Source organism: Crassostrea angulata, chromosome 9 (genome assembly GCF_025612915.1).
Source record: "Crassostrea angulata isolate pt1a10 chromosome 9, ASM2561291v2, whole genome shotgun sequence".
Taxonomy (NCBI): Eukaryota; Metazoa; Mollusca; class Bivalvia; order Ostreida; family Ostreidae; genus Magallana; species Magallana angulata.
Window position 1 is genome coordinate 15088057 of NC_069119.1, and position 25830 is coordinate 15113886.

Sequence of the window (25830 nt, forward strand, 5' to 3'; positions counted from 1 at the left end):
AGTAAAAAATAATGGATAGTAATTGTAAACTTATTGGACAGATACAGGTGACGTGTAATAAAACAAATACCATGCAAAGCCATACATCTGAGAACAAAATGAAATTTAATTAAGCACGCTTCGAAATATAATAATCCAAATGAATTGACACAACTCTGTAAAATAATTCAAATGCACTGGTACATGAGTGGAAAATAATCCAAATGCAGTTGTATACATGTATACATGTGTGGAATCAGGAAAATCCAGATTTGACTTTGCCTCCGCTTTCTTAGATAAACCACTCCGTATTAAGTCATCCAAATCCTGCTGATTCAGAGGTTCTAAAAACCTATTATTGCTCTCTACCTCTTGACTGGCGTTAATCATATCTTCATCAGAGATATCAGAAAAGACACAGTTCTGAATTAAAACAAAATCTGGCCCAGCCTCCATATCTAGAATGTCACTTAGAACACCATCCGTGTTTGGATGATTTTCATAATCATCCTTGCATTTTGACTGAGTTATTTATAGAAAATGCTTTCTCCATCAGAGTAAGGCATCTCGATACTAAAACACAAGTTGTGTGAATGAATGAAAAATCATGCAGTTCAAGTTATACCTAAAAAGTCACCTGAACCTGTCCACTAAGAAGACAATAGAAACAGAATTCTACTCAGGACTGCATTTTTGTTAGGGGTGGTTACAAATAGCTCTATTTTCATTGTCTACTGGTGTACCTGTTCAAGTCCATTCTTAAAACAAAAGAGGAGAATGTTTTAAGTCGGATATAAGCCTCAAACTGTCCATTCTGTGAGAAAAAGAACTGATCTCGGCCCTTCGGGCCTCGATCAGTTCTTTCTCTCACAGAATGGACAGTTTTTGGCTTATATCCTTTACATAAACGTTAATTTTGGAGAGAAAAATTTTTAAAATATCTTAAAGATCACGATAAGGAAAAATATCTTATTTTGAAATAAGTCAAAGGTATCAGATATATATGCACACTGAATTTCGCAAATTTTTTAAATTGTACATTGTTATATCAACATATCAATTGCAATTATATTTACTCAGACTCTTGAATTACAGGTACATGTAATATATTTAAATTGAATTCATGCAAATCAGTTAGAGATATTCTTAAGCATTCTAATAAAGTAAATAAAATCTGAAAAATAGTTTAGTCTACTGTTTACTTTAAAAATAAATAATGTATATAAAAGGGTAATTTCATGTATGCAAAATTTAAAAAATCAAGACATTGTTTTCTTTTACAATTTCTTAAATTAAAAAAAGATATTCACAAGAGTAAAACGAAACAATGAAATATATGCCCCTTACCCCGAAACTTTATCTCTTTTCTTCTGAACAACACTACCAGAAAAAGAAATGCAATAACGACGATGGAAACCAATATAACAGACACCACAGCTACTCCAGCTGTGCTACAGTCAGGTTCCAAACGTTTTTGTAGTTGAACATCTTTAAAACCTGCTGAACAGGGTCAAGGAAAACATTATCAACAATGCGTTTTGCTGTTCGTATAAGGGCAATCATGTTCAGGCAATATACAACATGTTTTTTTTTTCAAATGATATTTTATAAATAATTTATTTGACCAATGTGTCATTTTATCCTCGTCGACCCATTTAACAAAACTGTCATCTATAAATCAGTTGCATCAAACCACTGTACGTTGTGATAACAAGATTTAATAAAATGAAAAAATGCAACAAAAAATAGTGTGTGACTGTATCTTTTATTGGTAGAGCTAGTATTCTTAAAAGACAAAAACAAATAAAACTCTGGGGAAAAATTTGATTACCTTCTTTGATTTCATTCGTCAATGTCTCCCCACCTATTGAAATGTTTGTTGTGGCATGTGCCAGACCCGATCCACACCTTGAGTAGCGATATATTTCACACAGAAAGAATATGTCCCTGTCTAATACTGTGACGTGGTACTTTATTCTACTGAAAATTGTTGTTTCTCCGCTGGAATTCGATACCACTTCTACTTTCTTTTCTTGTGGACTAATTTTTGTCCATGTCTCATTGACTTGTCTTTTAAAACACCAATTCATTTTGTTCTAGGAGAAAACAAACGGTTATAAATTTGATAATAGATGTTCATTGAAAGTGAACTTCTTTATGTAGTTATCAGGAGTCAATCAAAAGATTTTCTTCGTTACCGTTATCATGAATATTTTACTTTATTACAACTTTCTATAACACATAAAGAAAACCGGTTATTGAATATCAATAGCTTTTCTTCAAAATTTAGAATTTATATCGAACTAATTGAGCAGTTAACATTTAGACACAATTTTTATTAAAGGTTAAGAATCATCTGTAGTTCACAAATATCATTTTTAGAATGGCGAACATTTGTTGTTAATTTGATGTTGCTAATTCTTGGTAATTGGATGTTATTACTTCTGTTTAGAAACAATGTTTTATAGCAGTTTATTAACGCATCGGCACAACTTAGTTTCAACCCTAGTGCAAACAATATTTTGTATGAATTTTAACAATTATTTCTTTTAAACATTTTTTCTAGTATCAAAACAACTGCGAATGTAAATTAAAAAAAACCCATTGAAGTTTATCCCAAAAAGAAATTAAAAGAATTCAGAGATTTCACGGATTTCGAGAAGCCATAGTTCAAATATTGTTGTATTATATTCATGATTAGAGTAAGTAAGGAGTTTTGGACCTAAAAGGAAAAAAAAACGTAATTGGCATATTTAATGAAATCTTTAAAGTACACTCATTGAGTAAAGTACAATCATTAAGACATAGAATAAAAACGTCATACATTTACCTGCAATGATTCTTGCTGGAAAAGGGTTGAGGCTGTACAGAGAAGATAGATGGTTTTTCCAGCTCCGTTTAATTTGATAAGATTTTTGTTAAGGACAGATTCTCTATCGTGAATGACAATTGGCGAAACTCTCCATTTATCTGATAAAACAAAGAACAAAAAATGAACATATTGTAATCGTTTTCATTTGCAACATTAGACAAAACACCCATACACGTTGATTTCTTTTGAATGGCAGCTTTACACATATATATCTCGGAAACATTAATGAATATTAATTCTAATCTTTTAGTTTTTGCTGATTAGAATAATACTTATATATTCATTAATATTATAAAACAAACAACACGAATTGTGATAAGACAACATACACAAGTTATTTTTTATGGTAGTTTCATACAAGTTTTGGAAGCAGTAATTCTTATTGAAGACCTTTATTTTTTTTTCAAAAAAGACTATTACTTGTAATTTTTTCCCTACACCTAAATTAAACTTGTCGTATATAAAACTTAAAATTGAATTTTAATAATTGCACATATAAATGAACTATTAACCTTTATTGGTATTAGCCGTTGGTATGCTTATCGTCAGGTTGATCCCACTTTTACCACACGTACCACTGTACCCAGACTCACACATTAGATCTACATCGGTGTCATTTTGTAAGATGTGATAAAATATGACCGATTTCTGAACAACACTGCACCCATCCTTGCTTCTCGACACTATGCTTGTCAGAGGAGGATGTTGGAGTGACAGCTTTTGGAATTTTCCCGATTCGTTTTTGCACCATCGAATATCCTATTGAAAATATGGAAATAATTGATATTATAAGCTCATTTTTCCGCAATGAACCTCAATAACATATAAATATGAACAAGAACGCGTACGTGTCCACATACTATTTATTGTTTGTGATATATTTCTAAAGAAAAAAATCTTATCTTCATTGCATGTTGTTTCTCCAGATGGATACAAATGCAAGCAGAACTCAGCAAGTTAATCATCAATGAAAAATAACAATAACAAACTGCAACCGTCTCAAAACTCAATAAAGCTAAATACGAATTTAAAGCAGAGCAACTCGAACCCCTAAAAAGATAGTGGTTGGAGCAGGTGCCTAAGAAGGTAAGCAGCCTCTGCCGACCGGTCGCACCCGCTGTGTCTTTACTGCGTTTAGAACGGTCATGAACCTGGCATGAAGGAATCGCTTGAAGACACTAAATCCAATATATCAGTTTTTGACATATATTTTTAAGATATTGCCTATCCTATGTCAACATGCCCTCCCAAAAGTGAGTATAATGTAATAATGGTGTAATTTCTACCGAATTAGTAAGTGTAATGCGCAAGTGGTCATAAAAAGAGAGGTTTTTTTTTTTTTTTAAAAATATCCATAAAACTAAAAAAAATCAGACATTTACAGATACACGTCTTAACCGTAACTTACATTCTTGCAGTGCAGATGCAATATACGTACGGTTTTTCCGAAAATAGACAAATGAAATTAAAACAATGACATTATATATGTATTTATGTGGAATAGTTGGCTTTTTGACCCTTTACGTAAACACACGGTCAATCTATATATGTGTCTCCATCTTACTTGGGATATTTGACTATTGATTATTTACGTAAAGATGCACTCAATGTATGTTTCTTACATGTGATTTTGGCTAGTTCGCTATTTAAGTGAAACGTGTATTTATATGTGATATATATATACCTTACTGGGGAGGCCATTAATGTTTTCTACTTCAGCAATACATTGTAACTGTAAAACATCATCCTCTTCAAAGTAAATTTCATCTTTATCCTGGAATAATTCCTGAGGGACGATGGAGATGTCTGTCATATTTCCAGGGGTTCGCCCTGTAGTTTGTATATAAAATATGAGTAAATATCTATCTAGGAACCACATTTATAAAGCATTGACAATATGTAACAAGAACGTATTGTAGAAAAACCTTGGAAAATAACTTCAATCAGATCATTATTGAAACATTTTGGCATGGTGATAATTTAACTTCAGTAATGAAAAAGACTGGCTTCAAAAATAAAGAAATGTGATTTTTTTTAATTATAAAAGAAGATAATTGAAGAGTCGTTTCTTTCAACAAAAATGATTTTATTTTCAAATTTAATCATTTTCATCGTTTCAACATTGTAGACGAACGAAATCAAGCGACAAAATTGCAAAAACGAAATAACAACTTTAAGAAAATGATGATAACACAAAAACAAGAGGCCCAATTAATGGGCGACATCGCTCACTTGAGAAACACTGGCTTTATATGGGCGTTCAAAGGATATTAAGCCATGTGGCCCCTCGGTAGATTAACCAAAAATGAATATCCGAATTTTCACTTATTTTTGCATACACTTAATCTTTGACATATTTACCTTCATGGAATACAATTTTTACCAAAAATAATTTCATATGCAATATAAATAACTAAATTTTCAGTTGGTGTTCACGGTTAACTTCCAGTTCCCTTTATTTTAGCCCCCCCCCCCATCACTTTATAAAATTGTTTAAATACATGAGAGCATAAAGGTACATTTTCTCCCTCCACTACTTGCTACTTATTGTATTTTAAAAAATTCTATATGTGAAAGAAGAAAAGTGTACCTCAGTGCACCAGAATGAATGCGCTCAATTCCTCAAATTAAAAACATTGGAAAATTTAATTGGCCTTCTCCATTATAGACGATTGTCATTTACCAGGCATGAATTCATTTCGTATGAGCTTTCATATCCTTATTCACTTGATTGAAGAAAATAAACTTAACTGAAAATGTTGTCACATATGTTAAAGAGCTATAATTCAAATTAATGTATTGGCAGGCATGTCGCTCTATTGTACCAAGGCCCTTCCATTATTTTCATCTTTATTAAAAAACAACAAATGTGTACAAACAAAGATGAATTTCCATTGCAATATTTTGTTAAGAACACCGATAATGCTTTCATCCTCATAATTATATTGTGTCAGGCCTATGGAAACTGTTTAAAAGGCATTGTTTTCATTTACTTGTGTTCGAAAAACTATCTAAAATGTGTGTAGATTTTATGCAATTCATCGTTGAAGAAGGGGCACCAGAAAGTAATTACAGCATATCATCCTTTCAGCAAGACATTTCTACTGATCAACCAAAATTTCAGTGTCAATCGTAAAATCATAAGCAAGATACATAGCTTGGTTTGAGTCATGGTTTTGTTCACATGAGTTTATTACATTTAACTTAAGAATTTTAAACTTGGTATTTCCTATTCAGCATAGCTGCATTTAAAATATAAACAAACTAAAGAATGACATCAGCTTTGTGTACAAACATATAGTAGCATAGTGCGCACAGCTCCGTATCTTGCTTATAACTCGAAGCTTGACTCTCAGGTTAGTAAAATTATAGGAATTTGTAAACAATTTAAACAAAGTGAAAACTCAATTTATTTTTCATCATATATATACTTTAGTAATATATTTCTAGCAGCAAGAATAATCTCCGTTTAGATTGAAATTGCTGAACATCTTAATAGAACATGTTGCATTAATCAACTATTGCGTAGAGATAATACCGAATTACACGCACCACCATAATTTGACCACGCATGATGGCCCCACCCTATCCCCTGAAATCATGGTTTGAAAAAACTAGAACGAATCAACACTACCTGAGGATGCTTCCACACAAGTTACAGCTTTTCTGGCCAATTGGTTTTTGAGAAGAAAATTCTTTAAAGATTTTTCGCTATGTATTCCTATGTAAAATTCGACCCACCCATTGTAGCCGCACCCTACCCCCGGGATCATGGTTTAAACAAATTTGTATCTACACTACCTGAGGATGCTTCCAAACAAGTTACAGCTTTTCTGGCCTACTGGTTTTTGTTGAGAAGATTTTTCTCTATTTTTTCCTATGTAAAAATTTCGACCCACCCATTGTGGCCCCACCTTACCCCCGGGGATCGTGATTTGAAAAAAGTTGAATCTACAATACCTGAAGATGCTTCCACAGTTCCAGCTTTTCTGGCTAACTGGTTTTTGAAAAGAAGATTTTAATGATTTTTCTTTATACATCTGTATCTAAAAATTTGATCCCCCATTGGGGCCCCACCGTACCCCCGGGGATCATGGTTTGGACAAGCTTGAATCTACACTACTTGAGGATGCTTCCACACAAGTTACAGCTTTTTTGGGCCCATTGATTTTTGAGAAGAATATTTTTAAAGATATTTCTCTGTATATTTCACCTCAGGTGAGCTAACAAATATTTATGTCTCTGCTACACGTACACGCACTTTTTATTTCCATCAGCAAAATTAATCTCCGTTTAGACTGAATAGACGAGAAAATACTTACAACTAGCCTAAAACACATTGCAGTAATCAACTATTACGCAAAACAGATACCGTATTACCATTAGAATTTGTATTTTAGTTGTTGAAGTACCGTACCTAATAATGTATCTTATTTTCCGCAAGTAACAGTCAGCTTTCTTACTTTCCGATGTCTATATTTGATTGGTACGTAAAAATTACAAAATACAGGCGATAGTTCCCCTAAGTTACAAACCGTAATTCATGAAAACGAAACGAAAATCAAAACAAGCTAAAACCACCGTCAAAGGTGAAAATGTCAACGCATTGGAACATTAAATCTCAATTTACTTCACAGAATCGGCATAAATGTATCTTGCACGTTTCAAATATTCCTTTCGCACGCAAACTGTTCCACAACAACCAAATTCATCTTTGTCAGATTGACGCATTTCTTATACGTTCAAAATGGCCGCTTCTTTGTTTCAAAGAGGGTTTTGAAATATGGAATACCGAACCCGAAGTTAAACTGATTGACCCTCATTCTCTCTATCTTATTATCATTTCCGTAAATAACTCAAATTTGAAACAGAGTTAGCCCTTAATTTTTGCAATTTATATTTTCCTTCCCTTAAGGATAATTTATGCTAAACTACGTTGAATTTGACTCAGTAGTTCTTGAGAAGAAGATTTTAAAAAATGCACCCCCCTTTTTCTACAGTTTCGAGGTTTTCTCAGCTCTGAATAATGATAGGTCTTTCATTTCTGCAATTTATATTTGCCTTACCATAAGGATGCTTTGTGCCAAATTTGGTTGAAATTGGATAAGCGGTTGTAGAGAAGAAGTTTAAAATGTGAAAAATTTACAGACGGACAGACAGACAGACGGACGAAGGACAAACTGAGCTTAATGAATAAAAAACAATATAAAACACAATAGTAGTATCAAATCAACAAGAAGTTTGAAGTTGAAATCTACAGACCAATCTACACATTACAAAAAGGTATGTCATTTTGCCGTCATCTTCGGGGGAAACATCCTAGATTTCTCAAGGAATCTTTGGTAGCTTTTTTTTTTAGAGGTTTTTAAATTTGTTATTTGACATTAAAAATCCATTGTCTTTGTATTTAATTGTCCAATTATAGAGCAACCAAGACATTGAAGAAAAAAATCAAATTCACAGAAAATCCGCAAAGAACACTTCAACAATTGATAGCATCAAGAAGGGGAAAGTTAGATTTTCCCTTTTGACCTTTGTAAAAAGTAGATTTATCTACGAGAAACGGTCTGCATACATTGATTTGCAATTGTTAAAAAAAGTGTATGCCTGTTTTATTTCTAAGATTATTCTAATTGAAAATCAACAATAAACCAAAGTTCACAAAATGTGAATTCACATAAATGCTTTAAATATTTATAATTACATCAACACTGAGTATTTTCTCCTCTTTTTTAAAAACAGACCGATTGTGATTCATAGCTCTATAGAAAGGGCTGAAATATACGCAATCCCGTTTTAACAAGTCTAACAAGTATATCGATTGGTTGACAGCTTCAAGAGCCTAAAAAATTCACAAACTGCGCAAAATACTTGATAGATACTGTTTAAATTTACACATTTATTTAACAAATGTTTTGAATTCACCAAGTGTTAAATTTGTTAGCTGACAACTACAGCGAAAGGGTAAAAATAAATCGGGGGCGAATATTTTCCCTTATACGGTATTTTGAATATGGTCATAGACTAAATTAACATCTCCAACATACAGTATCTTAACGTTGCGTTAGAAGTTTGAAACTTATTTAAATTACTTGTCTGATAATAATAAAGTTTTAAAGGATCCTCGGTGAAGTTCAACGACATATAATTCCAAAACACATGAGATATAGCTGCACAATTATTAGGAATTTATTCGTTAAGATACTATCTGTCAATGTTTTAAATAAAGAAACATTTTATGTTAAATTGAATTTGTTTAAATAGTTTACCATCTAAACTATGTTTTGTTACAAAGATGTTGTCAGTGATTTGGCAACGCCTTTATTATTGCGTTCGTAGTTACTAAATATAGATTTTATGACGTCATCGGATATCGTGTAAAAAAAAATGTATGTACGCATGTGACAATTGAACCTTAACATTATGTAACAAATTTTGATATGCTAGACAATATATTTTGTGTATTTATGTACATGTATATAAAGGAATTTATGTGATCTAAATACTTATACCGAGCGCAGCGAGAGGCGGGCGAAGCCCGCCTCGCGAAGCGAGGATTAATGGTAACACGTATATATAAGAAAATCAGTGAAAAATGAAAGTTGAATCAGGGGTACTAAGGCCAAAAAAATTTTCTTCCAACCCTGGGCGCCGCCATATTGGCAGCCATTTTGTTTTTAAAAAGTTAGTTCGATCATTGATTGACTGGTACTTATCGATGTTTGTTGCCCCTAAACTCGATTAAATAAGTTCCAGTGTTTCAACAGAAGGTAATTCGAGTTAAAAGAATTTAAAAAGGAAACCATATAATTTTCAATAGTGCTTCAATCAAGAAACACGACATGTTCTATGTATGTCTTATCAAATTATCAGATGGAAAATAAAAACATTAAGGTGAAGGAACTGATCTTTTAGATACCGAATAAAGGATTTAATTTTATTACAGCGGCATTCATATGAATTAAATTGATAAACAATGAAAGAAGAAATAAAAAATAGTTCGGAATAACGTTACTCTCTTCGGCTATTTCCGAAGACAAAACTTGAACGTTTTACGTCTGAAATATGACGTCACAATGTAGACTGAGCACGCGGCGTTTAGTAAAACTTTGGCTAATGATTGTAGTAGGCAACCAGCTGAGGCGAGTTCAACAGAGCGAGCGCTTGCGATCGCTCGCCAAAATTTGTGTTGCGGGTATAGGGAATTTTGGCGAGCGCTCGCGCTCGCTCGCTCTGTTGAACAGGCCTCAGGCGGATCCTACTGTGTGCGTTTCAAATAAATTTTATTCTACAAAAATCAAACTGCACTGTGGTAAATCTGCGCTCGGTCCAACGGTCACACCGTTTACATATTAGTTTAGGTATTATATAGTTTTCTACTATGTTACATTTAATTAGTCATATTTGTACAGTATGAGGATTTAAAGGGTCTTTTGGGGTTTTTATACTCATACCGGTAAGAGCATTTTCAGGCTATTAGCCTGATCCTAAATATTTCAATTTTGGCTCCAAATTAGCTTGCATCGGAAGTTTTGGCAGGTGTTGTTCTTTTTTGTGAGTATCTAAATTTTTTGGGGACATGCAGAATACAATTTTGTTTCTCGGACATTCATTCATCGTGCGCTTGCATAGGTTTTTGAATCACTCAGTGAATTTTAGAACTAACTTAGGACTTAACCGTGAACACGTTGTGTACAGAGGTTATTCGGGTTGCACGATTGATAGACTTTCTCAGAGAGGTATCCGGGAGGTGGATAAGTTTAAACCAGCTTTAGTGTGTTTGCAAATAGGCTCTAACGATCTCTGCAGTATTGATGTAGAAGTACATGATTTAGTTGATAAAATAGTTGACTTTGCAGAGATGCTTCGAGGTCGGGGAGTGCGCAGAGTTTGCGTATACCAAATCCTGCACAGGAAGCCTCCCACTAAACCAGGTAGATTTGCTGTTGACTCAGAGTGGTTCAATTCTAGGGTAGATTTAGTTAACAGGCTTTTGGATGAGAGGCTAGGAAGAGATTTTTTGTCAGGAGTCAGATTCTGGCGCCATGCTGGCTTTTGGTCACCTGAAAATAAAGCTATGGTTTTTTGTGAGGATGGTGTGCATTTGAATGAGACTCAGGGCTACCCTAAGTATTACAACAGTGTCAGAGCATCAGTGGTTTCAGGACTTAATAGCCTATAGCTTCATTAGCTTGTGGAAAATGAAAGCTCAGTGTTTAGTGCTGGAGAAAAATAGTATATAAAATGTCACAAACATAAAGGGTTCAAATATATAAGTTTAGATTCACAGTTGATATTCGCAGTTTGTTCTAGTACGACATACACTGAACATAGGTATTATACCAAGTAGGGTTAAATTGTAATGACTTTAATCATATTGTTCATGTTGTTGATACAAAATATTTACTATCGTTTGGACTCAGGTGTTGCGCATGGTCCATTGCTATAGGCTTGAGTGTAGGTTAGTTGTTTTGGCCAATATCTGTATGTACTAATATATGATGGACGGTTTAGCTCCTATACTATTGGGTGTTATATGGTGATATCCCCCATGGTTAGACTATGATACTTGGTAAACCAAATAGCCCCTAGTTTGTTGGGTGCTATGTTATGTAATATCCGGTATGCTTGGATCATATGGTAGCCGTTTAGCCCCTATATGGTTGGGTGCTATGTTTTCATATCCAGTCTGGTTGGATTATGATATACATATGTATGGCTTACCAAAGAGCCCCTATATGGTTGGGTGCTATGTTGTTATGTCCAGCATGCTTGGATCTTCTGGTAACCATTTAGCCCCCTTATGGTTGGGTGCTATGTTGTCATGTCCAGTACGGTTGGATTATGATATATGGCTTACCAAGGAGCCCCTTTATGGTTTAAGTGCAACGTTGTAATATCTGATGTAGTTGGATTATGTTTGGCGGTTTACCTATGATGTTATATCCAGTGTGGTGGTGTTATGATATGTTTACTTATTGGTCACCATATGGCTTAGTGATCAGTTATCATATCCAGTGTGACTAGTCTATGAGGTGTTTAGATAATTAGCTTCTACATGGTTGAGTGTTAGGTGGTTACCTTAATGTGGGGTGAGTTATACATACTTTGCATGCATATTGAGTTTGCAGTACAAGTTTGGTTAGCTTTGTGAACAAAGATGTATAGATAGGTTTAAATTTTGAGTTCTTTTATGGTAAGCTGCTAGGTCTACATGTATGGTATAGTTGTAGGTTATCAATTTCTAAAAGTTTTGTTTAATATATATGTTTGGTAACCATTATTTTGAATCATGGGATATGTGTTTAATAGCATATTTGGTTTAGCATATTTGTGCTTTGGATTGTAGGTCAGAAACTTGTGGTTAACGGAGCCAATGTACATGTACTTGCCATTACTTTTGTACTTACATTACATTTTTCAATGGTTTAAGTCATTACTGAATGACATAAAATTTTTGATGTATTATAAATTTAGGTTTGATGGTGTGATTCCAATTGTTAAAAGGCATGAATAGGCACAAATAAATCCAAAAATTTTAATCTCTGTTCACACATGGGAAGGACTCACTGGGGTTTAGGATAAAGTTCAAGTTGGGTTTTAGATCCTGTAGGAATTTACTGTTATTGATAAGGCAATGTATCAAGAATAAGGGTTGGTTACATTAAGTCATAGAAAACTTCAGCTGTAGGGTACAGTTTTTTACAGCGTGATGCCTAGACCAAAAGTTGGTGTGAAAAGAAAAAGAGCTGGTTCGGCGGAAAGAAAAGGAGCAAAGTCCAAAAAAGATCAGAGCTCTGATCATCAGGAGGAAACATTGGTAGAGAGAGTAACACAGGCGGTGTTGGAAGCATTAGAGGACAGAGCTGTCCCCGCCATTCCAGACAGGAGCGAGTCCCCCCAGAGTTTGGATGGTGAGTCTGATTCAGAGATTACATTTAAAGAGATAGAAAGGTCAAATGATGAGTATGCTTCCAGTGAGGCAATAGATACTTTTACTTGGTCAACCCCTATTTCGGCTATGGTTCCTCAGAAGTTGAAACAGAAAATATGGGAGGATCAGTTTATTGATCTCGCGGTACTGCTCCCTAATAACTTGGTTCCTGGTCCAGAGAGTAGCAACTATACATTTAAACTCGAGAAGAATGACAACATATCGGTAGTACCAAAAAAGGCCAAACAGTCTATTAACTCCATTTTTCAATGGACGACAGCTTTCTTGCGCTTTGTTGCCATATATGCTGAGAAATTTCCAAATGTAACACCAAATCTCATAAAACATGCAGAGACAGTACGTGACATGGCTGCATCGGGAAATGTGTCATGGCAAACATATGATAAGCAAATAAGAATGGATAGACAGATAAGGGGTACTCCATGGGGTAAAATTAATGTAGAGTTCATGCTGCAGGCCCAGAGATCCAGACAAGAAAACAAGCAGTCCTTTCGTTCCTTTCGTACAAGGCCTGGACAAAGATCAGCTTTTACAAACCAATTACCAAGAGGTATCTGCTGGTCTTACAATAGAGAGGGAGGTTGCAAGCTTGAGCGCTGCAAATTTCAGCACATCTGTACAGAATGTAAGAAAAACCACCCTAAAACAAAATGCAGAACCCAAGCAGTCGTTAAGAACCAAGGTGTCAACTCCTCTTTGGGAACAACAAAACAACAATGAAATTGTTACCCCAGTAAGACCCGAAGTTTTGAAGTATTTTTTAAAGGGCTATGATACTGCTATGGCAGATTATCTGGTGGCAGGTTTTACTTACGGGTTTGAATTGCATTATGAGGGACCAAGACAATTCAGGTCATCTAAAAATCTTTTGTCGGCTTTGCAGAACCCTGTTATTGTGAACAAAAAACTACAAAAAGAGCTCGAGGCTCACAGAATAGTGGGACCTTTTGTTACACTCCCTTTTGATAATCTCCAAATTTCCCCTATTGGTATTGTGCCAAAAAAAGAAAAGGGTCAGTTTAGGCTCATACACCATTTATCTTTTCCTGAAAACAGTTCTATTAATGATTTTATACCAGAAGTGTTTACAAAAGTCCATTATGCTTCTCTTGATGATGCTATGAATATTATTGTTTCATTGGGTAAGGGTTGCCTGATTGCCAAAACTGACATTGAATCAGCTTTTCGCATCGTACCTATTTGCAGAGAGGATCATGAATTACTGGGTTTTCAGTGGGATGGTTGCTTTTACTTTGATAAATGCTTACCCATGGGTTGCGCTAGTTCTTGTTCTATTTTTGAGAAATTTTCCTCAGGACTAGAATGGATTGGTAGGGTAAAGGGTCGCATTCCACACATAGTACATGTTTTGGATGATTTCTTATTTATCGGTCCACCTGGATCAGAAATTTGTAATCAGAGTTTGTTAGTTTTCAGACTTATTTGTGAGAGCTTAGGTGTTTATTTAAAGGAGGAAAAGACATTTCAGGCAAATACAAATTTAGTGTTCTTGGGTATTGAGATTGACACTGTGGCGATGGAGATTAGGCTTCCTGAGGACAAATTGGTTAAGCTACAAAAAGCGATAGATGCAGTGAAATACAAACGCAAAGTTTGCCTAAGAGAACTTCAGTCTTTAATAGGACTGCTTAATTTTGCATGTCTTGTGATTATACCAGGACGCACTTTCTTAAGACGACTTATAGACCTTACTAAAGGTATTGCAAAGCCACATCATCACAAGGATCTTACTAAAGAGAGTAGGCAAGATTTAGCGGCTTGGTCATTATTCATCAATCATTTCAATGGGAAATCCATATTGTTTAAACACATTTGGAAGACATCAGAGCAGTTACATTTATATACTGACGCTGCTGGCTCTTGGGGTTTTGGAGCTGTGTTTGGAAGAAAATGGTTCTATGGAGCTTGGCCAGAGAGTATGAAAGAATATAATATTACTCTAAAAGAATTATTTCCAATTGTTGTAGCTGTGGAAGTATGGGGCCGCGTTTTGCAGAATTCATGTGTGATTTTCCATTCTGATAATGCTGCAGTGGTCAACATAGTAAATGCACAGACATCAAAGGATTCGAAAATCATGATTTTGGTTAGAAGACTAGTGTTGGCACTTATGAAGTACAATATATTGTTTTCTGCAGAACACATTCCAGGTTTGTTCAATACTCTACCTGATTTACTTTCACGGTTACAGGTCAAAAAATTTCTGGAGGTGTCATTGGACAGCGAGGACGAACCAACAGCCATACCAAGCCACCTTTTGCAGCTATCCAAAACACAGCTGTTACCTTGATTGAGGCAGCTTTAGCCCCTAATACAAAGATTGTCTACAAGCAGGCCCTAAATTGTTTTCAGACATTCATGCAAAGTTATTACAATACATGCAGTATTAAGGATGTTTCTCTCGAACACATTATTAGTTTCGTTTCCTATCTATTTAGTATAGGCAAAGCACCAAGCTCGATAACAACATACTTGGCAGCGCTGGCATATTATTTTAAAATGTCTAATATTCCAGACTTTTCAAATCATTTCTTGATAAAGAAAATGTTAAGTGGGGCAAAGCGTCTGGCCAGCTCTCCTGATGTGAGGCAACCTATTACTCTGGATATCCTGGAAAACCTTTTAGTAGCCGTGCCTCATGTAGCCAATTCTAGTTACCAAAGATGTTTGTTCATGGCTATGTTTATAATAGCATTTTATGCTTTCCTCCGAGTAGGAGAAATCACAGTTCGCTCCCATTCTAACCCAAATTTGCTGCTTTTGAGTAATGTATCCTTCAAGACAATAGCCAAAGCAAGTTGTATGATCATAACAATGACCAACTTCAAGCATAATCTGGGGAAAAATCCTGTGCATCTGGAAATCAAACCTCAGCCAATCCGCAAATTTTGTCCTGTGCAAATCATGAAGAATTATCTCAAAGTGAGAGGTGTGAAGGATGGACCTCTGTTTTGCTATGGCTCTGGAAGGCCTATATCCCGTTCAGAATTCTGCAAGGTGCTGAAATCGGCTCTGAAGTTCTCAAAGTTGGACAGTCATAAATTCAAAGCACACAGTTTCAGAATAGGAGCAGCAACTCAGGCTCACCTGCAGGGCTTCTCAGATTCACAAATAAGAGTTATGGGAAGATGGCACTCCGAGTCATTTCAGAGATATATCAGGGTGTCCTTGTTTCCAACATTGTAGTTTCTATATCACAATAATGTTCTGGGATATTTGTTTTTTAGGGTCCAGTAATAATGGATAACTGGCTGAGGCGGTATCCATTATTACTGGCTATGTATTTGAGTCTTTTTAACATTCAGGTGTCTGTATGAGGTTTTAATAAATCTCATATTGTCAGGTTTGCTGTTTTACAAGATTAACACATATACAATGTAGGATATTTGTCATATAGGGTCTACTGATAATGGATAACTGACTGAGGCAGTATCCATTATCGGTGGCTCTTTATTTTCATGATGTTGAAATCTTGCAATTTCCTTTTGTTTTATTAGAGTAAAGTGGGAAGAAGTACATTGTATTGAAGTAATAGATGTTTACAATATAGGGCATGAGACCCTAAGTGTTGCGAGTTGATGATTTATCATCTTGATAGTTTATATACTTTTCAGGTTTTATTTTAACAAGTCTTATGACAAAGATTTATCATGTTCCAGGTTTAATTTTAATATTAAGGGGCGACTATCTGAGGTGGCACCCCCATATTCGAAAAAGTAATTGGGATTAAGTTGTAAGATGTGTAACGGGTGTTACAAGGTATTTAACATCAAGATGTAGGTGTGTTCACGTGTTTTTAATTTTGTTTCTTTGGCAAGAAATGTGTGAAGAATATTTTTCAGTAGAACAATTGTTTACCTCCAGCTTTTAAAAGGGCTGACATATTTCATGATCACTTAATTAGCATTGCTTGGGAGGTGACTAACTGAGGTGGCACCTAAGGTTGTCAAGGGAAGTGTACATGGATGTTTACATGTTTAGATATATAGACATTTAGGGGCTTGTTTTGCATTGTGACAGCAATTGTTTCAGTTTAAACATGTACATTTTACATTTGGATGCATTCCAAATATGTCTTAGTTAATAAACTTTATGATTATTGAAATGGGTTATCTAGGGCAATAACAATGTATTTCATTTCACAGTGAGCATGCATGTCAAAATTAACACATGTTATTGCATCTCTTTTTTGCTGTAAATTTAGTTAACCACTGTTCTTAATGTTCTTAGGAAATATTTTCATAAGTTGGGATAGACTAATTTCTACTTTAATTTTTGATTCTCTACTAGAATCTTTACTGTTAAACGAAGCACATTTTTGGGTGGGGCGAGGGACACTTCTCATGCAGTTCAGTGTTCCTCTAGTGGGTTATTTTTTGGGCCCCACCTTCTGCTGCATTGTTGATAATTTACTAAATGTATGCAGTCTCACATTTTCATTCTTATATTCAGTATAAGTTCATCTGGCATTTTTAATAAATGCTCTTCACACAAGCCATAGTTTTTCTTTATCAAGGTAGCAGCAGAACAGAGCTGCAAATGTGCTTCAGGTTATATTCAACAGTAATAGTAATGTAGGGTTACCAGGATTTAAGAGCACATAAGTGTATTTATGTACATGTATATAAAGGAATTTATGTGATCTAAATACTTATAGTTTAGGTATTATATAGTTTTCTACTATGTTACATTTAATTAGTCATATTTGTACAGTATGAGGATTTAAAGGGTCTTTTGGGGTTTTTATACTCATACCGGTAAGAGCATTTTCAGGCTATTAGCCTGATCCTAAATATTTCAATTTTGGCTCCAAATTAGCTTGCATCGGAAGTTTTGCCCACCTCCACCCCTTCTATCCTCCTTACTAAATATTATTATAATTATTTTTGTTTGATTGGTATGGATAACTTCCTTTTGTAAAAGGTGTGGGTTATTTTTTGAGCCCCACCTTCTGCTGCATTGTTGATAATTTACTAAATGTATGCAGTCTCACATTTTCATTCTTATATTCAGTATAACTTCATCTGGCATTTTTAATAAATGCTCTTCACACAAGCCATAGTTTTTCTTTATCAAGGTAGCAGCAGAACAGAGCTGCAAATGTGCTTCAGGTTATATTCAACAGTAATAGTAATGTAGGGTTACCAGGATTTAAGAGCACATAACATAGATTTATTGTGATGTTATGAAATATTGTATAAAACGTTGCCAGAACTTATCTGCGAACTTTTTATTCTGTCTAAATGAATTCTTTAAAAAACATAGAATCCAGCGATAAAAAGAACTGCAGAATACAACGTTACATATAAACGTTAAAGTAGCCGTCAAAGCGTTTCATTCTGACTTCAAAAGTTAAAAGCACTTTTTTCTCGTATCACCAGTCATTATTTGATTTTTTAAAAAAATCAACATGCATTTGTTATTAATGTTTTGCAAAATACAAGAAACAACTAGCAAATACCTTCAATCGATAATATTCCCATCCTCTCGTAATTGTGGATTATTCTATTCTCATCACTAAGGACACAGCGAAGGTCTGGAGATATCTTTGGATCAACCATGCATTGTTTTGACTGTATTAATCCTTTAAGTGTCACTTGCTGATCATATTCAATTTGTCTTTCCCTAACTGATAAAATAGTAAAGTTAAAAAACGTATTTTCGCTTTTCCTGAAAACACTTGAACGATTTAACTCGACAACAGAGGTCCAGTTGTCATTTGCTTTTCTCCGGAGTTGAATTTCCAGGCTCACATTTTTATTCTCCCATTCAGAAGATAACCAGTAGTCACATACAAAAGACACATTGCTTTCACCAAAAGGGTAACTTGAAGGTTCCCTATCAAACATAATAAATCCTGGAAGAAGAAAAAAGATGTATTAAAATCATAACAATACGAAAAGAAGTTAAAGTATTGATGGGCTGAAAACCTGGCTTTTTTAATGTTCAGTTGTGCAAACTATGTAGTATTATGACTGGAACCCCAACCCTTTTCTTGAAACATAAATGTAAAAAGGTGTGGAAATATATTTCAATTTTCAAATTTCAACACTAGTGCAGTTGCATTTGATGTTAGCAAAGCGTCAGAGTGATTAACTTTTTTAATGTGGCTATCATTGACATGTCCGAGGAGTAAAAATACTTAATATGTAATTAATTTCAAACACAGCTTATAAAGTAATCCACATTTTCTTAGATGTGTAGCCGAAAACCAACGATTTGTAATGAAGTTTATGGATTTCTTGTAAGTGGTATATGTTCCCAAAATGTAATTCTTGTCTTTCAAATATTTCCTCGCTAAGTTTAATTGAAAACAAAAAATCTTTAAAATATTACAAAAAGGTTTGATAACTCTTTATTTGATTATGATTATTTGGTAATATAGCGGCAACTTTTACTTGTACGCTTTTTTGTTTGGTTGTTTACTTTGTGCCATTTATAGTAGCATTGGTGATTTGCCTGCTTACAATAAAGACTCTGCTTTGCCCAAAGCCCAGATAAAAACTAACTAAATTGTATATCTATTAATGTCACCATAAACCACATATGCAAAATGTATTTGATAAAACAAGAAAAGAAACACAAGGTGAACATACCGCAGGAAAATGGAAAGCACACAGAAGTCAAAATACAGATGTTCATTGAAAGAGCCATTTCTTTATCAGGAAGTTTTAAAATGAGCATTTCTGTTTATGTTCACTGTGAAAATAAACAAAATGAGTTTTATCTCTTAAGTTTTAAAAATTAATTCATATCCTCTTTGGTGTTGCCAAATGAATGTGCGTTTATGTAAAGTGGAGTGTCTAATGAATCATAGTTTTAATGTGTCCCTCTTCAATGCAGATTTTTAACTTCCTTCTTCTCAAACAGTATAACAGAATTGAAAAATCTAGTCAAATCTTTGAAAACTTTAAGTGTTGTAAATTGTCATTTGTAGGTTGACGTTGCTTGAACACAATTCGTTAATACCCGATCATTCTAAAGAAACCGTGTGTATATTGTTGTTTTCTTGTTCCGTCCGTTCGTTTATCAGTCTGTCACGTTTTTCTTTCTCATACTGCTCTAATATTTTGCAAATTGAGCTTATCAAATCTTAGGATATGTTTTAGTGTGTTATGTTGATAAATAGGTAGGTTTTAGGAATTTTATTTTGATCAAAGTGGTCAATTAGAAATAAAGGAAATGACGTTTTAGTAAGAAAAAAACAATCTTTGCACCAGAAGTCATCCTACATTTTACACAGTATCCATATAATATATTCGAATATGATTGGGGTTGTCCTGTAGATGTGCAATCAAGTTTCAGAATTTGAATTTGCATCATGGGGGTCTAAAAATTACGTTTATGCCAATACCTGGTTCCCATAACGTTGACATTTTAGGCATTAGCCAATCAGCTCTTGGAATACATGTAGATTTGAGAGATGTCCTGGTTAAGTGTTATTAGGTTTTGGAAATTTTCATCATTTTCTTAATGGGTTTACTAGATGCGAAAAATGACTTTTTCTACAATGAAATCATTACATCGTACTAGACGGATTTTGTTGTAAAGCCCTCGCTAAGCACAAAAGAGAGCAACGGTGGATCAACCGAACTGCAAAATTCCAATGCAGAGCATGTAAAGAAGCCATCCAACGCTATTTCGTGCTTCACAAAAAAATGGTTTAAAATATAAAGATTAAAAATAAAAATATAAGAAAAACACCATCAACCTACCTGAACTATTTCTGGAAAACTGGGATGTCGCCATACATGCATGATGAGACTAAATGACATAATCGATAAAACTACATCGTAGAAATAATAAGCGAAAACCGCCCAAGAACCTGATGTGTGAAATGAAAAAAAAATTGGAATTGCCCTTTAATAAATGAATTTTAACATTATTACTTAAACACTTAATAAACCTTTGAAATCAGCATTTCGGGAAACTGCTCTCATGATGCCAACATTAGCATCCGTATGCGTAAACGTAATTACATGGTGATGTTTTCATTTTATAATTTGATGATAGTATTTTTTTGCTGAGAAACCATATCTTTTGCATAACTCCAGTGCTGAGTTCTACTTAAACGAACCATTCTAATTCAGCCATTCCATTGTAAAAACAAAACTTTTATTTGATATAAACAATTGAAGGGTGAACTATTCTGCTCTAGTGTCACAGCAGGAATTCCACATATTTCGCATCATTGTTAACTACACCCATCTTAAAACAACGTCACATCCTCTAAAATACTTTAACTCCCACCCAGAACACAAAGTTAATAGTTTTAATCTTTATTCTTAATTTTCCTACCATAGGTTTTATACACTTACTTTTTAACAGATTCAATTCACCCAAAATGTAAAAGAAAAACTGATGAACGTATTTGCTTATTATTATATAGTCTTTTGTTTTGATGCATATTTACATTATCAGTTTTGGAAAAGATGTGATCAGTAAAATCAGTAAAAGATAAACTGTCTTTATATAATATTTCTTTTATGGTTTATTTCTTATCTGAGGTTAATTTTTTTTCACCTGTCATATCAATTTCGTTTTTTATTGTTTTGTATTTGTTAAAAAATATATACCCTTTTTTGCCTATGCAATATTACCATTAATTTGCCTACCCGTGTATTATAAACTCTATCAGTATGTAATATTATTTATTTACTTTGAAACACTATAATTGAAAAGGTGTTGATTCAAGATTGTTTGCATTTGTTGCTTTGTGATATGTACAAAACATTTATGTTAAAAAAGGTGCCTACAGGTTTATGAAATTCAAGATAAAAATTCTTTTATTGATGCTTCATAACAATATCTTTGTTTCATAGGGTGTACCAGGGCCTAAAGTTTTGGTAGATACTATGAAAAATCATGTTTTAACAGCCATTTTCTATGAAATATGAAGAGAAAAGTAACAAATCTCGGAGTTCTGTCCATTTTTGACTATTGAGATATATCTAGAAAGCCTACAGTCTCTCCAAAAACGGCATTAAACAAGCTCTTTATCTCCTCTTTAAAATGATGTCAAATTGAATATATGTACCGGGATTACTTTTCCTGTGATTAATATAGAATATCAAAATATTGTTTTATTTTCTACATAATTCCTTTAAAGCCGTAGAATACGGGAAAAGATTCATCAAATCAATTATGACGTCATTTCGATTCTAGCACCAAAAAGACCGTCTGGAATTATTAACTAGATCCTGACCTTAACGAGGCCGAGTACAGATCGAGTACGCACGCTTTCGCGAAGCGTTTCATTTGTATTGTGATGTCATATTTTTGCTTGGTTGACGCCGTGGCGTGATAGTTTCAACTGCAGATACTCAGCGAAATTTGTTGAAATAGCTCGCTTGATGCGTAAAATTTATATTATATTGTGGAATAAACATAAATGTCAGCTATATATGGGTTCGGGTCGAAAATGTAAAGAGGGTTCAGCAAGCCTAGCCCTCTGTCACGTTTTCTCAACCCGCCTAAATATAGCTTACTTCATATATTTCAAGACAGTAACCATGTATTTAATATAAATGACCTTTAATATGTGATGTTAAATATTTATTTATTACTGAAATATGTCTGAATGTTTTAATAATACTATAAAGATCACCATTTCCGCCTTTGTCAAATAAAAAATAGCCATTATCTGACAAATCTCGGAAATTGAACAATCATACAAAAAACAACTTTAATAAGACCCCTGGAACTAACCAGGAGGTAAAAGGGATTTTTTTTAATTTGACCATTTGATGCCTTTTAGAAATAGAAAAAGAAATCCTTAGGGCAGAAGTTTTAAAAAAAATGTGCAAAATTGATACATTTTAAGCAAAATCCCATAGGGTCCTATGTTAAAAATTAACAAACTTTGAGATGACCCCTTAAATAAACGGTATGGTAAATGTCTTTTTTTTCCTTTATCTTAAAATAATAATTATATCAGTAGAAATTCATGTAAAAAGTTTCATTCAAAAATCTAGGGCAGAACAAATTAAACCCGGCCTCGTTAAGATACCAAATGAAGCATTTTTAAAGGGGCATGGACACGATTTTGTTTTTAAAAAAATTCCGATTTTAATGTTTACAATGCTTCAGTAAGGCATTTTAAATAGGCAACCAAAATTTGAGTGGCATTTGTTGAGTTATAAACGAGTTACAGAGCTTACAATTCTTCGCTATGTAAACAAAGCGTTTGTTTACATTTTAAATGTTGAAGTGAAAATTAGACCTCACATGAATGTATTAATCGTTAGGAACTGTTTATTTAAGCTTAAAATGAATAAGAAGATAGACAAATCAGCTTGAAAAAGATTTTTCACTGGTATATTGAACCTATGTAAACAAACACAGGGCACGAGCCTTGTATCTTGCTTATAACTCATCGACTGGCAGCCAAATTTCATTTGATCAGTAGAAATGCATTCCTAAAGCAATGTAAATAATAAAAACAGAAAAATAAAACTTGATCAAAATCGTGACCATGCCCCTTTAACATTGTAGTTGAAAAAAAAATGTAAAGTTTGTTTTTTTAAGGTCTTCCGTTTCCAACGGAAGACCTTTCTATTATTGTGCGGGAAAGATTATTTTTCTTTTTTTTTTTTTTCTTCCTAGACGCGAACTTTGAGGCTTCATATCTTGCTTATTTCTGAACGGTTTTTGCTCAAATTTTCAGGGCTAATGTACTTTACAAAACACTATCTGAAGCAATTCATAAAATTTAGAATTCCTTTTCCGTTAAAGAGTTATTCCCCTTTTAAAATATTTTAGGGCCTTTTGTTTCCAGACAAAGGCTCCGAGACTATGATAGCAGGGAATGGGAATCCAACGAATTTGAATAACAGAAACATTGTAGTTGTGCACATCTGTTTTTGTTTTTAGATTACGTTTTTTATTTAGGAAAAGGTAGGGGATCAAAAAACAGGATTCAAAAAAGTGCGAAAATTTAGACATATTTTCCTTTATATCTTTTAAACGAAAAATATTTTGTTAAGACATGTAGAATAAAAGTTGTGCAAAATATAGAGGGCTTTCATTTGACACCAATAAAAAAGTACTGGCCCCTTAAATTAAGGCCCAATGGCCCCTAAAAAATTTTGCTTAATAACTCAAAAACGGTTAGGATTTTGATATGGCTGTCGCTGGAAAAGTTGTTTGTTGGGATCTCATAAAGGTCGTTACAATGTTATTTTGTATGTGATTTGTGTAGTATGAGTGTAAAAAGCTTTACATGTTAACATGTACCAGTTTTCATTTGACAAATTAACGAAAGTCTTTGCGCGTACAACACGCATAAAGTCACCGCAGAAAGTATGCTGCTTTATACAAACGGCATTAATTCATAAGAATTTTTTTTTTAGAATACGTGCTTTTTTTAGGAGTTTAAGTCATTGTTGTTAACTGGTTAAGTTCTTATAATGCTCAACCCTTAAAAACGGGATTTGGAAAACAAATCATTGTTTTTCTTTTCTAGTAAACCACAAAATATATGGAATTAAAAAAAAATCTATGCATTACATTTTAGTTATTAATCCATACATTTAAAATCTACCTTGAATCAGAGCTGGTGTGTACCATTACGTAAGCTCTCCCTCGCCCGCCGCCGAGAAAATCGGTCACCATGGTCGCGGCTGGACTACCTAGCGGTCAGGGGTTATCTAATACACGAGAGTTGCGTCTCTCATATATGAGTTTATTTATCCGCAAACCCAAGAATTTTTTTCGTTTTGATTACACATGTTTTTTATGGATTAAACGATTGGGTGTCAATTAAGAAATCGTTCAGTTAATTAATAACAGCAATGTCATTCTCAATCTAAAGCAATAATAGATATAGATAAATTGTGGGTTTTAAGTTTAAAATAAATAACTTCTATTTGATAGAGTAAGGTCATTATACTGCAATTTTCAAGGCTTACTGGGTTCTGAGCTGTGTGGGTCTGTGCGTTGTACCTTTACGTAATCTATCGTTCGCCCACGGCCGAGGATCTCAGCCACGGCTGCACTACATAGCGGTTTTTTATACACAAGATTCGCACACCGAGACGCACACTTCCATGCATATGAACGTGTTTGAGTTAATATAGTCGTAAATACAAGAACTGTTTTAATTTTATGGTATAAAAGTTTGTCCATTTGGTATTTATTTAATTAAATTTGAGTGTAAATGAATATTAATGAACGATATTACTCCAAATCGGAAACATCGTCAGACATAAATTAATGGTTGGTTTGTTTATATAAAATATTTTATAAACTGTACAAATAATGTTTTAAATCAACAACAACAACCCCCCCCCCTAAATATTAAACATTTAAATGATGATCATCCATCGCCCATGGCTGAGGAGATCCGGCACGATTGGACAAGTGATCCGCGGTCGGTTCGTGATCTTGTACCTTATCACGCGTTCATGTTTCATATTTTGGCATTTTGCACGGAACCAACTATATTTTATTATGTTTTCAACTATTATTTTGGTTTAAGATGAAAAGATAAATTTATTTTACTTGTACAGTTGATTAAGCATTGGTGTATACGATAGCGTACAAGGTAGTTTAAAATCAAATCAAATTATAATCAAAGTTCCATGTTACGTGTTTGCGGTAGGTGCTAGCACGATAAAAGAATGTCCTGAGTTGAGGCATTCGATGATTATTTAAAAGAATATTCACATGAGTTTTAAACAACTTTAGATTAGATTCTATCGGTCACATATTAATCACTTCTGTAGTTTTTCTACATGTTCGTTTCATTATGGAAGCGAACTCATTGCTGCCCCCCCCCCCCCCCGCCCCCTCCTCCCGCCCCGCTGACAGGAGCTCGCGCTGTATTTTTTTTTTTTTGGCGAAACGATATCAAGATCTGTCGAAAATCATTTTTGGTGGCTTCTTCTTGTTTCACTTTCCCAACCGTTTGTTTATTCGGTCAGTCTGTGTTAAATCAATCGCCACGTGCGACCGAGAATCTAGTGTCGCTTCAGCGCACACAGCTCAGAACATATATAGCCCC

At 34.1% G+C, this 25830-nt stretch overlaps 2 protein-coding genes across 4 annotated transcripts in view; one reads left to right on the top strand and one right to left on the bottom strand.

The window, feature by feature from the left end:
* The window catches only part of LOC128162143 (uncharacterized), a 46956-nt gene that overhangs the window by 12810 nt on the left and 8316 nt on the right, over positions 1-25830 (bottom strand). Inside the window, exons 2-7 of the mRNA XM_052825335.1 lie at positions 18289-18684; positions 4536-4681; positions 3364-3610; positions 2810-2949; positions 1811-2075; positions 1327-1476 (exon numbers count right to left, since the gene is read on the bottom strand). Coding sequence (XP_052681295.1) covers positions 1327-1476; positions 1811-2075; positions 2810-2949; positions 3364-3610; positions 4536-4681; positions 18289-18684 — 1344 coding nt within the window. The remainder of the gene's footprint in view (positions 1-1326; positions 1477-1810; positions 2076-2809; positions 2950-3363; positions 3611-4535; positions 4682-18288; positions 18685-25830) is intronic.
* LOC128163806 (uncharacterized) lies at positions 10214-17980 on the top strand. 3 transcript variants are annotated; one of them, XM_052827475.1, is made up of 2 exons: positions 10214-12765; positions 15019-17980. In XM_052827475.1, exons 1-2 carry the CDS (start codon positions 12564-12566, stop codon positions 16011-16013), a joined length of 1197 nt encoding a protein of 398 aa, XP_052683435.1. In that variant the 5' UTR covers positions 10214-12563; the 3' UTR covers positions 16014-17980. The 3 variants fall into 3 exon arrangements, with proteins under 3 accessions (XP_052683435.1, XP_052683434.1, XP_052683433.1); XM_052827474.1 differs by having other exon boundaries at positions 10214-10405; positions 12560-15148; XM_052827473.1 differs by lacking the exon at positions 10214-12765 and adding an exon at positions 13552-14913 and having other exon boundaries at positions 15019-15144.